Source organism: Notamacropus eugenii, chromosome 6, assembly GCF_028372415.1.
Source record: "Notamacropus eugenii isolate mMacEug1 chromosome 6, mMacEug1.pri_v2, whole genome shotgun sequence".
Classification (NCBI taxonomy): domain Eukaryota; kingdom Metazoa; phylum Chordata; class Mammalia; order Diprotodontia; family Macropodidae; genus Notamacropus; species Notamacropus eugenii.
The window spans coordinates 150,763,104-150,776,369 of NC_092877.1; the positions used below are offsets into that span (position 1 = coordinate 150,763,104).

The 13,266-nt window shown below is 41.1% G+C and overlaps 1 protein-coding gene across 1 annotated transcript in view; it reads right to left on the reverse strand.

Annotated features, from left to right (window-relative positions):
• The window catches only part of TMEM154 (transmembrane protein 154), a 66,237-nt gene extending 53,528 nt beyond the window's left edge, over positions 1 to 12,709 (reverse strand). Inside the window, exon 1 of the mRNA XM_072621266.1 lies at positions 12,539 to 12,709. Within this exon, the coding sequence (XP_072477367.1) occupies positions 12,539 to 12,617 (79 nt within the window). The 5' untranslated portion in view covers positions 12,618 to 12,709. The remainder of the gene's footprint in view (positions 1 to 12,538) is intronic.
• Positions 12,710 to 13,266: the final 557 nt, after the last annotated feature.

Consider the following 13,266-nt stretch of genomic DNA (forward strand, 5'->3'; position numbering starts at 1 on the left):
CAGACTTTTTTCATGAAAATTTAGAAATTTTGTCATCCAGTTTGTCATTTCATTTCTCTGTAAGCTTCACAATCTAAACTCAGCCTACCTTAAAGCATATTGGTTTGCAACTCTATTATCATATAATGCTGTGTGTCATAGTTATCTAACATTTTCTTTGTGGGAGAAGCTATTATTATTTGGTCTGGGGAACTTTGGGTAAGGAATCCCCTTTGATTAATGAAGATCAACATTTGTTCTACAAATTTTAGTCTTAGAGGGTTGCTGTGGGCAGTGAGAAGGTATGAGAAGGTATCAAGATACACTTGAACACAAATATTCCTGACTTCCACACTCTCTCCCCATTATCTCATCCTGCTTCTATACCTCTATTTGTATCTTTATTCTCCTACTACATTATAAGCTCAATCACAAGCTATAGCCAAACCTCATGGGCCCATGAGCCATACAATCTATAGTCTGAACCTGCCCTTAATCAACATTTGTAGAATTGTCATTCAGAGAAATAAAATGATTGACCAAGTCCTCTGCTCTTTCTCCTACATCCTTAAGTCAGACCTACAAATGATGCAGAGATATGTATATATGTTTGTCCTTCATTGCTGAAGAAGACCATGCCATCAGAGAAATAATGACATGACTTGCCCTTGACTTTGTTTTGAGTGAGGAAGGGCTGTGCAGGTCACCAGCTTCACTTCTCCTCCAGAACCATCTGAATCCAGTGACTAGATATTCATCAGGATGACTGGAGATGACCCAGGATGAGGCAATTGAGGTTAAGTGACTTGCCCAAGGTCACACAGCTAGTGAGCATCAAGTGTCTGAGGTGAGATTTGAACTCCTGACTCCTGCACTGGTGCTCTATCTACTGCACCACCCAGCTACCCTGAGATATCTAGTCACATGAAAGACTAAGGTGCCATGGACATTATGTCCCCCCTCATCATGCTCTCCCCGAACCTGAATTTTCTTGGAAGTGAATACAATCTGATTCAATTCAATCTAACAAGCATTTATTAAGCACCTACTATGTGTGAGGCTTTCTACTAGGTACTAGGAACACAAAGGAAAAATAACAAAATTCCTGCCCTCAAGGAGATTCCATTCCAATGAAGAAATCCAACATATAAACAGATTTTACATATATATATGTTTCTTTTTCTGTAAAAAGAGGAGATTGGACTACATAAACTCGGATGTCTCCTATCTAACTCTAAACATGGTCATTTGAGGAGGGAGAGATCACTAAGAAGGAGGAGAATAAGGAAAAGTTTCCTGGGAGATGGCACTCAAGGTCAGCAAGCCTTGAAATAAACTAAGGATTCTAAGAGATGGAAAGGAGGAGGGAGTGCATTCCAGGTAAAGTCTATACAAAGGAATGGTGGCAGGAAATGGGACTTTGAACTTGAGGGACAGCGAGTAGGACAGTTCAGTTGGAATGCAGGGAAACAAGGTGTAGAAAGCCTGGAAAATAGACTGGGCTTAGATTGTGAAGCTTACAGAGAGATGAAATGACAACTGGAAGAAAAAATTCCTCAATTTTCATGAGAAAAGTCTGAATTAGACAAAAAACATTTATTAAACTCATACCATGGGCAAGCACTGTGCAAAATGATAGATGTAGAATATTTATAAGTAAATTAACATGTAATCTTCATGTTAGAGGAACCTGTGGTACAAAGGGAGAGGTTTGAGTAGTGTCCCACTTAGTGTCAGAAAATTATAGAATTTGGAGCTTGAAAAGACTTTAATGGTTATCTAGATCAAAACCCACGTTTTACACATGAGGAAACTTAGCCCTGTATTCTGGAATGCTCACTTCTAAACCTGTCAGACCCTCTCTATTAAATAACCCAGTACGCTCACACAGCAGGTATCACAAATCTCCCCACCAGCCTTGCCCAAACCCAATCCTTCTATTACCAATAAGGCTATCCTATTCATATGTTAGTGATAACAGGTGTATCTGGGAGCTCCCTTTAAGCCAGGATCTATTCCCAGGAGCTGACTTGAACTGAAAGTCAGGAGCATGACTGGGACCAGCAGCAGCCACACTCCTTGTCATGAGAGGCCAGTCCATGTTTGAGAGGCCAGTCCGGGTTTGGCTCCACCTTGGGAATTTCTGTCTAGAAGTTCTGTCACTAGAATTAATGGGCTCTCTAGGTCTAGCCTGGATTTGGATATAAGAAGTAAGGGAAAAAAAATGAATCAAAACTAGCATTTCCTAATGAGTCACCACGAGTCGAGTGTCAGAACTTTGTAAGCAGGTTGAGGGCTCAGAAGACTCCAGAGGGTCCAAGGAAAAGGGGAGTTCTGGTGTTGTGGCTTCAATCAGCTTCAAGGCACCTTAACAGTCATGAGAATTCCCAAAAGGGAGTGTACTCTCTGATTTCCCAGAAGGCACAAATCTGTTGAGATCAGCACTGTGTGCCTGATTCAATCCAGTTATTCAATCCAAATTCAAATGAGTATGCCTGTGATCAGTCCACATGTAGACTTAAACCTGAAGCAGCTAGCTCTATCCTATAGAAATCCTTTTCACAAAGAATGATCTGCTGCTTGGCCAAAACTCCTCATCTTATGTTCCATGCAAGAGATGTACAGGATCATAGATTTAGAACTTGAGGAGGCCTTGTAGGACATTGAGTTCAACCTCCCTCCTCAATTTTACAGATGGGTAAATTGAGGCATAGAGAGATTAAGTAACTTGCCCAGGGTCATGTAATAAATAAATGTCTGAGGCAGGATTAGAACTCAGGTCTTGTACCACATAGCTGGAGTTGGGTTAGTGGTTGTTGCTGTATATCCTTCCTTCTCAAATTGGACCAACACTGCAGGACAGGGTGTGGTCCACCTGTAGGAGGAAATCTTTGAACTGTTAGGTGACTAAGTGCCCAGCCAGATTTACACAGCCAGCTCATGGCTTGTGAGTAGAGAGCTATGAGCTTTGGGTGGAATTCACCATTTTCCATTAAGTAGCAGAAAAAGATTTGGCTGTATCTTAGGTGCAATAAAGCCAGTTAAAAGTCACTGAGAAAGAAATAATGGCTTCCAGGTCAGTCTTCTCAACCTCATTTGTGTCATGGACTCCTTTGACAATCTAGTGAAGCCTGTGGATTCTCAAAATCATAGCTTTTAAATTCATAAAATAAAATACATAATTACAAAGGATTTGTTATCAAAACATTTTTTAAAAAACAATTTCATGAGCCCTAAGTTAAGAACTCCTGGTTTTGAGGGTGACAACATCCAGGCACAGAAGTGTCAAACTCACCAAAGTAGGACAGCAAAACCCACAGCTTTCAGGATACTCACAAGATCTTTGGTTATCAGCCTTATGTTCCACATAATAATGCTGACATGAGACTACAGTGAGAAAGTCATCTAAGTAAGCAGATTGGGCATCTCTAGAATTTCTCAAAGGATCATTAAAAGAAATCAAGTATTGGCAAATATATAGATGTGGGGTTCTTTTATAGGGGTCAGGATGGTACCAAAAGACAATATGCCAAGAATAGATGATGCACAAGAATGACAGAGCTAAGGTGGCAGGGACTCATCTAAACTCTCCCAAATTCCCCTCCAAACAATTTTAAAATAACATCTCAAAATTATTTCTAGAGTGGCAGAAGCAACAAAAGAATGGGGTGAAAAAAATTATCCAGCCCAAGATAACTTGGGAGGTCAGTAGCAAAGGTCTGTCTCACTGGGGTGAGAGTGGAGCCCCAGTCCAACTCAGGTTGTGCCCTGGCAAGCCGGCAGCAGGCCTTGGGGGTGAGTGAATCTTCAGTGGTAGTGGTGGCAGTGGTGGCTCCTAGAGGAGGCAGTGACCACATATTCCTTTAGATCATACCATCTTGGAAGAATTTAAAACTTACAAACCCCCAGAAGTAGCTCTGAAAACAGTGGCATGAAAAAAATGAGACTTGGAACAGTATCCCCTCCATGCTGGGAGCAGAGCCCAACTTTAACATAAAGTTCAAAGGCAAGAAATAGGCTAGAAAATTGAGCAAACAACAAAAGAAGAACTTGACAGTAGAAAGTTACTATGGTGACAGAAAGACCAAAACACAGGCTCAGAAGAAGACAATAGCATCAAAACAGCTACCTGCAAAGAAAAATTGTGAATTGGTCTTGGGTCTAAAATGAATTTCCAGAAGAGCTAAATAAGGAGTTTAAAAATCAAATAAGATATGTTGGGAAAAGAAATGAGAGTGATGGCAAGAAAATCATGAAAAAACTCAACATCTTGGTAAAGAAGGACCAAAAAATATACTAAAGAAATTTCCTTAAAAAAATAATCACCAGGCGGAGCCAAGATGGCGGAGTAGAAAGACGCACATACACATAGCTCCGAACCCACAACCCACAGAACGGCTAGAGGGGACCAACTCACGGTAAATTCTGCACCCAGAGGCCACGGAATATTGGAGCGAGGGAGATTTCTGTTCCGGAGAGACCTGCAAACCTCTCGCAGGGGGTCCTTCGCGCTGCGGACTGGGCACCAGGGCTGGAAGCAGAGGACAGCCCTGCAGCGGCCGCGACATCGTGAGGAAAAGATCCGAGTGGGCTACGGGGACGGGATCTCCAGCGGCCACGCGGGTCCCTCCACCCACAGAGGGACCTGCAAACGTCTAGCAAAAGGTCCGTCACGCTGCAGACGCGGAGCCCAGCCCAGACCTGCGGCGGCCACGGCTCCGAGAGGTACAGATCCGAGCAGGCTTCAGGGACAGGATCTCCAGCAGCCGCACAAGCCCCTCCACCCACAGGTGACGGGGGTTGGTGAGAGAGTCTCTTTGGCGGGTCGAGAGGGGAGTGGGATGCCCCCATGGCTCGGGCCCCCCCGGGAGATAGAAGCTGAGAGGCGGCTGCAGACAGGGGCTCCCCAAGCAGGCGGGAGCCTGGATCCATTATGGAAGGTCTGTACATAAACCCCCTGAGGGAACTGAGCCTGAGAGGCTGCCCTGCCCCGACCTGACCACCTGAACTTAATTCTCACACTGAATAGCAGCCCTGCCCCTGCCAAAAGCCCTAAGGCGGGAAGCAGCATTTGAATCTCAGTCCCCAAACGCTGGCTGGGAGGATCAGGAGGCCAGGTGGGTGTGAGGAGAATATTCAGAGGTCAAGTCACTGGCTGGGGAGAATGCCCAGAAAAGGGAAAAGAAATAAAACTATTGAAGGCTACTTTCTTGGAGAACAGACATTTCCTCCCTTCCTTTCTGATGAGGAAGAACAATGCTTACCATCAGGCAAAGACACAGAAATCAAGGATTCTGTGTCCCAGCCCACCCAATGGGCTCAGGCCATGGAAGAGCTCAAAAAGAATTTTGAAAATCAAGTTAGAGAGGTGGAGGAAAAACTGGGAAGAGAAATGAGAGGGATGAAAGAGAAGCATGAAAAGCAGATCAGCTCCCTGCTAAAGGAGAACCAAAAAAATGTTGAAGAAATTAACACCTTGAAAACTAGCCTAACTCAATTGGCAGAAGAGGTTCAAAAAGCCAATGAGGAGAAGAATGCTTTCAAAAGCAGAATTAGCCAAATGGAAAAGGAGATTCAAAAGCTCACTGAAGAAAATAGTTCTTTCAAAACTAGAATGGCACAGATGGACGCTAAGGACTTTGTGAGAAAGACAGATATCACAGAACATAGCGAGAAGATTGGAAAAATGGAAGATAATGTGAAATATCTCATTGGAAAAACAACTGACCTGGAAAATAGATTCAGGAGAGACAATGTAAAAATTCTGGGACTACCTGAAAACCATGATCAAAAGAAGAGCCTAGACATCATCTTCCATGAAATTATCAAGGAAAACTGCCCTGAGATTCTAGAACCAGAGGGCAAAATAAATATTCAAGGAATCCACAGAACACTGCACGAAAGAGATCCAAAAAGAGAAACTCCTAGGAACATTGTGGCCAAATTCCAGAATTCCCAGGTGAAAGAGAAAACATTGCAAGCAGCTAGAAAGAAACCATTCAAGTATTGTGGAAATACAATCAGGATAACACAAGATCTAGCACCCTCTACATTAAGGGATCAAAGGGAATGGAATAGGATATTCCAGAAGTCAAAGGAACTAGGACTAAAACCAAGAATCACCTACCCAGCAAAACTGAGTATAATACTTCAGGAGAAAAAATGGTCTTTCAATGAAATAGAGGATTTTCAAATTTTCTTGATGCAAAGACCAGAGCTGAAAAGAAAATTTGACTTTCAAACACAAGAATGAAGAGAAGCATGAAAAGGTGAACAGCAAAGAGAAGTCATAAGGGACTTACTAAAGTTGAACTGTTTACATTCCTACATGGAAAGACAATATTTGTAACTCTTGAAACATTTCAGTATCTGGGTACTGGGTGGGAGTACACACACACACATGCACACACGCACACATACATAGAGACAGAGTGCACAGAGTGAATTGAAAAGGATGGGATCATATCTTAAAAAAAAAATGAAATCAAGCAGTGAGAGAGAAATATTGGGAGGAGAAAGGGAGAAATTGAATGGGGCAAATTATCTCTCATAAAAGAGGCAAGCAAAAGACTTATTAGTGGAGGGATAAAGAGGGGAGGCAAGAGAAAAACATGAGGTCTACTCTCATCACATTCCACTAAAGGAAAGAATAAAATGCACACTCATTTTGATAGGAAAACCTATCTCACAATACAGGAGAGTGGGGGACAAGGGCACAAGCAGGGTGGGGGGGAGGATAGAGGGGAGGGCATGGGGAGGAGAATGCAATCCGAGGTCGACACTCATGGGGAGGGAAAGGATCATAAGAGAATAGAAGTAATGGGGGACAGGATAGGATGGAGGGAAATATTGTTAGTCCTATACAACACAACTAGTATGGAAATCATTTGCAAAACTACACAGATTTGGCCTATATTGAATTGCTTGTCTTCCAAAGGGAAGGGGTGGAGAGGGAGGGAGCTAAAGAAGTTGGAACTCAAAGTGTTAGGATCAACTGTAATGTTCTTACCACTAGGAAATAAGAAATACAGGTTAAGGGGTAAAGAAAGCTATCTGGCCCTACAGGACAAAAGAGAAGATGGAGACAAGGGCAGAGAGGGAGGATAGAAGAGAGAGCAGATTGGTCACAGGGGCAATTAGAATGCTTGGGTTTGGGGGGGGAGGGGATAAAAGGGGAGAAAATTTGTAACCCAAAATTTTGTGAAAATAAATGTTAAAAGTTAAATAAAAAAAAATAATCACCATAAAAAATAGAATAAGCCAAAATGATGAAAACAGGCACAAAAATTCACTGAAGAGAAGAATACCTTAAAAAGTAGAGTTGGTCAAATTTAAAAAAAAAAAAGGAGTTACAAAAGCTCACTGAAGAAAATAATTCCTTAAAAATTAGAATTCAAGTGAAAGCTAATGACTCCATGAGATGTCAGGAAGCAATAAAACAAATTTTTAAAAATGAATAAAAGAAGAAAATGTGAAATACCTCTTTGGAAAAACAACTGATCTGGAAAATAGATCCAGGAGAGATAATTTAAGAATTATTGGACTTATATGAAAACTGTGATCAGAAAAAGAGCCTAGCCATAATATTTTAGGAAATTATCAAGGAAAACTGCACTGATATCCTAGAATACAGAGAGTAAAATAGAAATCACAAGAATTCACTAATCACCTCATGAAAGAGATCCCAAAATGAAAACTCTCAGGAATATGATAACCAAATTACAGAACTCCCAGGTCAAGGAGAAAATATTGCAAGCAGCCAGAAACAATTCAAATATCATGGAGCCCCAGTTAAAATTACACAATTTGGAAGCTTCTTTGTTAAAGGATCAGAGAGCTTGGAATATCATAATCCAGAAGGAAGGAAGCTAGAATTACAACCAAGATTCACCTATCCAGCAAAACTGAATATAATCTTTCAGAGGAAAAAGTGAGCATTGAATGAAATAGAGGATTTTCAAGCATTCCTGATGAAAAGACTAGAGCTGAATAGAAAATTTGACTACATAGGAAGGTGATACTTGTAACTCCAATCAATTTTGTCATTATTAGGACAGTTAAAAAGAGTATACATAGACAGAGAGCATGGGTGTGAGTTGATTATGATGGTATGATATCTTTAAAAAATAAAATTAAGGGGTAAGCAATGTTTGAAACTTACTATCATCAGAATTGATTCAAAGATACACATTCAGTTGGGTACAGAAATCTATCTTAACCTACAGGGAGGGGAAGGAGATAAGCAAAGTGGGAGGAGCAAGGGAAGTGAAGACTGATAGAAGAGAGGGGGGAGGTGGTCAAAAGCAAAACATTTTTGAAAAGGGGCAGCATGAAAAGAGAGAGAAGGATAAACAAGAGAAAAAATAGGATGGAGGGAAATACAGAGTTAGTAATCATAACTATGAATGTGAATGAGATGAGCTCACCAATAAAAAAGAAGCAGATAGCAGAATAAATTAAAAACCAGAATTCTGCAAAACTAGATGGAAAATTTTACACCAAGTTTCTCTGATAAAGGCCTCATTTTTTCAAATATAGAGAGAATTAGGACAAATTTATAAAAATAAGAAGCCATTCTGCAATTAATAAACAGTCAAAGGATATGAACAGGCACTTTCAGGAGAAGAAATCAAAGCTATCTATGGTCATATGAAAAAATGCTCTAAATCACTATTGATTAGTGAAATACAAATAAAAATGATTCTGAGGTATCACCACATACTTATCATATTGCCTAATATGACAGAAAAGAAAAATGACAAATGTTGGAGGGAATGTGGGAAAATTGAGACACTAATGCACTGTTGGTGGAGTTGCAAACTGATCCAACCATTCTGGAGAGCAATTTGGAACTATACCCAAAAGGCAATCAAACTGTACATACTCTTTGACCCAGCAATACCACTACTATGTCTGTACCCCCAAAAGATTATTTTTTTAAAAAGGGAAAGTACTTCTATGTACAAAAATATTTATAGCAATGCTTTTTGTGGTGGCAAAGAATTGGAAATTGAGGTGATACCCATCAATTGGCTGAATAAATTGTGGTATATGAATGCAATGGAATACTATTGTGCTATAAGAAATGATGAACAGATAGACTTCAGAGAGACCTGGAAAGACTTATACGAACTGATGTTGAGTGAAAGGAGCAGAACCAGGAGAACTTTGTACACAGCAACAACCACAGTGTGCGAGGATTTTTTCTGGTAGATTTAGAACTTCATTGCAAAGCAAGGACTTAAAAAATTCCCAATGGTCTCTTAAGGCAAAATGCCTTCCACATCCAGAGAAAGAACTATGGAATTCAATCACAGGTTGTAGCAGATCATTTTCTTTTGTATTATGTTTTGGTTTGTTTTATGGTTTCTCCCATTCATTTTAAGTCTTCTATGCAACATGACTAAGGTGAAAATGTGTTTAATAGGAATGTATGTTTAGAATCTATATAAAATTGTATGCTGTCTCAGGAAGGGAGGGAGAGGGAGGGGAAAAAAATCTAAGTTATATGGAAGCGATTGCAGAACACTGAAAACAAAATAACAATAATAAAGAAAAAAGAAAAAATACTATTGCATGCTGGATTCCTAAACATATATCAAGTTGACAAAGTACATAAATTAACAAGGGATAAGGTTGTGACCTAATATATCTCCAAAGTGTCTGATTTAAAAGGAATGATGAGCAGGATGATTATCGAAAAACCTGATTACATGAATTGATACAAAGTGAAGTGAGCAGAACCAGGAGAACATTGTGCACAGTAACAGCGATATTCTAACAGTGATCAGCTGTGAATGACTTAGCTATTCTTAGTAATACAATGATCCAAGATAATTCTGAAGGACTTCTGAAGAAAAACACTATCCATCTCTAGAGAAACAACTGATGGAGTCTGAATGTAGATTGAAGCACACTTTTTCACTTTATTTTTCTTGAGCAGTTTTTTGGTCTGTTTTTTCTTTCACAACATGACTCATATAGAAATATGTTTTGCATGACTGTACGTGTATAGCCTACATCAAATTGCTTGTCATCTCAGGGAGGGGGAGGGGAGGAAAAGAGGGAGAGAATTTGGAACTCAAAAAAATTTTTAAATGAATGTTAAAAATTATTTTTACATGTAATTGGAAAAAATTAAAATATTAGAAAAAATAGAGTATGTGATGCAGGTCACATGCCTCCATAACTTGGAAGATATTAGTATAGCCCAAGGCTCAAAGGACTTAGGTGACTTGTCCATGGTTACACAGCTACCAAGTGTCAGACCTGGGATCTAAACCCAAGACTTCATGATTCCAAGTACCACATTTCATGCAGCTCAGTATTCTATACTTCCTATTCTGGTCCAGAAAGGCATTGGTCTTTGGTTCAGGAAGTCAATGGGTTAGAGAAATCTTAGTAGAAGTTTTTGTGTCGAAATGTTACTGTTAGTGTAGAGAAGGATTGTTTTTGTTTGTCCTTCATTTTCAAAGAGGACCATGATATCAAGATGGTGATGACATGATTTGCAAGTGAATTGGATTCAAGTGCAAAGTCACCAGCCTCACTGCCTCCTCTGGAGCCATCTAGGTCCAGTAGCAAGATATAGATCAGGACAACTGGGGATGGCCCCGGATGCAGTGAGAGACTTGGCCTTCTGGACTCAGAGACCACTCTTCAGATCCCACACTAAGTCACCAGTCCCTGTGGGGCCTCACTTACCTCATCTGCAAAATTAAAAGGGTAGACCAGATGTTTTGTAACTTCCCTTCCATCACTCTTTGATTTAAGGAATAAAATCCACAGATGATTCCCTCAAACTCATTGCAATTGCTCACCTCACAAACCATTATAATAATAGTATTGCTATGGAGGAACCAATGGGATAGCTGGTCTAAATCTCAATTCCTCTTCTTGTCTTTATCACCCTCTGGTAGAGTTGTTAATGAGCTGAGACATGCCCCAAAGTAGGGCAGCCAATGGAAGAAAAAGACACAAGGATCTCTACAGATGGAATAATAAGTTATCCCTCTCTGTCATAATTGAAAATTTACTATAGTAATTCTTAGGGCAGAGATTCCTGACCCCATGTATCTAAAAAAGACATGTGATAGGTGTGTAGTGTCATGAACCCTGGAGGAATCAAGAATCTTACTACCTATACAAATCAATTCCTCTCACTGAGCCTTTTCCTTCATCTGTAAAATGTGAAGTTTGAATGAGATTATAGATTTAGAGCTCCAAGGAAACTCCGGGATCATCCAAGCCAACTCCTTCTATTTTACAGGTGAGGCAGCTAAAGCCCAAAGAGGTTAAGTAATCTACACAAAGCCACACAGTTAGGAGCTGAATTCAGATTCTCTGACTCCAGACCCAGAACTCTTTCCCAGCAACAAACTGCGAGTTGTGAAATCCTAGGATCCCTACAGGTTAAGAACGCTTCTTTCCACACATAGGCTGCCCTGGGTCAGATGCTGGCAGTACCCACAGTCAATAACCAAAAGGAGATTTGTGTTTATTTACCCAAGGGCGGGTGCAGCAAATACAGTCTACAGAGGAAGGCAATTGTGATCAATCCTGCTTCCCATGGTAACTGTGAAGGACACAAATCAGTTGCTATGCTTTACGTGGAATGTTGAAATGTGATAGTCTGGTCTTCCTAGAACCTTTTTGCCACAGAGAAAGCTTTTTGTTTTTATAAATAAACATTCCTCAATGGTGGGTGAAAACCTTTAGCAACTACACATATGCACAAATACATTCATATATCCATATATTATATATCTATGTATTTATCTAGAGAGAGGAAGAAAGGGAGATGGAGAGAGGGGGGAGAAAGAGACAGAGACAGAGGCAGAGAGACAGAGATAGAGAGATAGATAGAGACAGAGAGAGACAGAGACAGAGAGAAGGAAGGAAAGGAGATGGAAAATGCTAGCCTAAATTATCTATATGCTAACTTTTGTGAGAAAATCCTCAATGTAAATACAATTCCTGCCATTATAAAAAATCCAACAAACATTTATTAAGAGAGGGGTGCAAATGAACCTCTCTAAAAAGTTTCCAGACAAGGAAATAGAAAGCACCTTCCTTTCAGTGTGGATTCCATCCCCTTGTCCCGCACCAATCACCTCCCTATTGATAAGTCTGCACAGACGGCCGTCTTCTGCTTGGTTCACTCCTTAGACCACATCTTACAAACCACATCTTTCTCATGGTGGGATCTCAGCCCGCCTCAAAAGTTCACTTGCTGCTTGTGTATTTCAGCTGCTGCCCCACTCCCTCCCCTGAGTTTCTCCAGGGTTTACAGGCTTCTTAATGTGCCCATTAAGTCTGGGTAAATTATAGGGGCCCAGCTATTTCAAGTGGAAATTGTGCCAGGAGGGTCAGATACCCTGCCAGAGCAGAGCACAATCAGACCGCAGAGGGGAGCGAGGGAGAGAGGGAGACCAGCAGACAAGCCAGTGGCTTGGGTGTTGTCCGCCCTCCCTCCCAGGAGAGTTCTGTAGCCTTGGGCACCCAGCTTGGCTCCCTCGCCCCGTCAACGACAACACTCATAAGACAGCAGGTAACTTACCCAAGAGCTTCCCCAGAAGCAGGGAGAAGATGAGGAGGAAGCCGGGAGTCCTCAAGTTACCTTGGCCCCTCTCAGGCATGATGCTGTCTGGATTCCAACCTCACAGAAGCATGAACGTTTCCTGTTTCCTGCTGCTTTTTTGTCAGTGCTCACTTTCTAAAGGAGATGTGTTTGAGGGTTTTTAGGAAGTGATGTAATTCTGTAGGAGCCTGTCAGACCAGCAAAGGATTGCAAAAGAGCAGCTTGCTATTCAAGCAGCAGGGATTCAGTCAGAACAGCTCTCCCCTGAAAGGTTTCCCTGAAAGGTTTCTCCTCTACACTCCTCCTTAGACTTTGGTGTCAGGGTTACAGAGGTCAGTCCCAGGTACCCTAAACCAAGCTCATGCCACCTTCTTGACCTCAGCCATCCCCAGGGCTGGGGTCCCAGGATTCTTCAACCCACCCTTCACCAAAAGCATAAATAGGAAGCACACATGTGGAACATTAGCAATGTTAAAAAAAAAAAAAACCAACAAAAGAAGCTTGCAACATTGCTCTCCTCCAGTGAAGTGTGTTGTTCAGTCATTTCAATCATGTCTTCTCTTTGTGACCCCATTGAAGTTTCCTTGACAGCGTTATTGGAGTGGTTTGCTATTTCCTTCCTGCTTCCTTTTACAGATGAGGAAACTGAGGCAAAGAGGGCTAAGTGACTTTCAGGGTCATATGGCTCATAAGTGTCTGAGGTCATA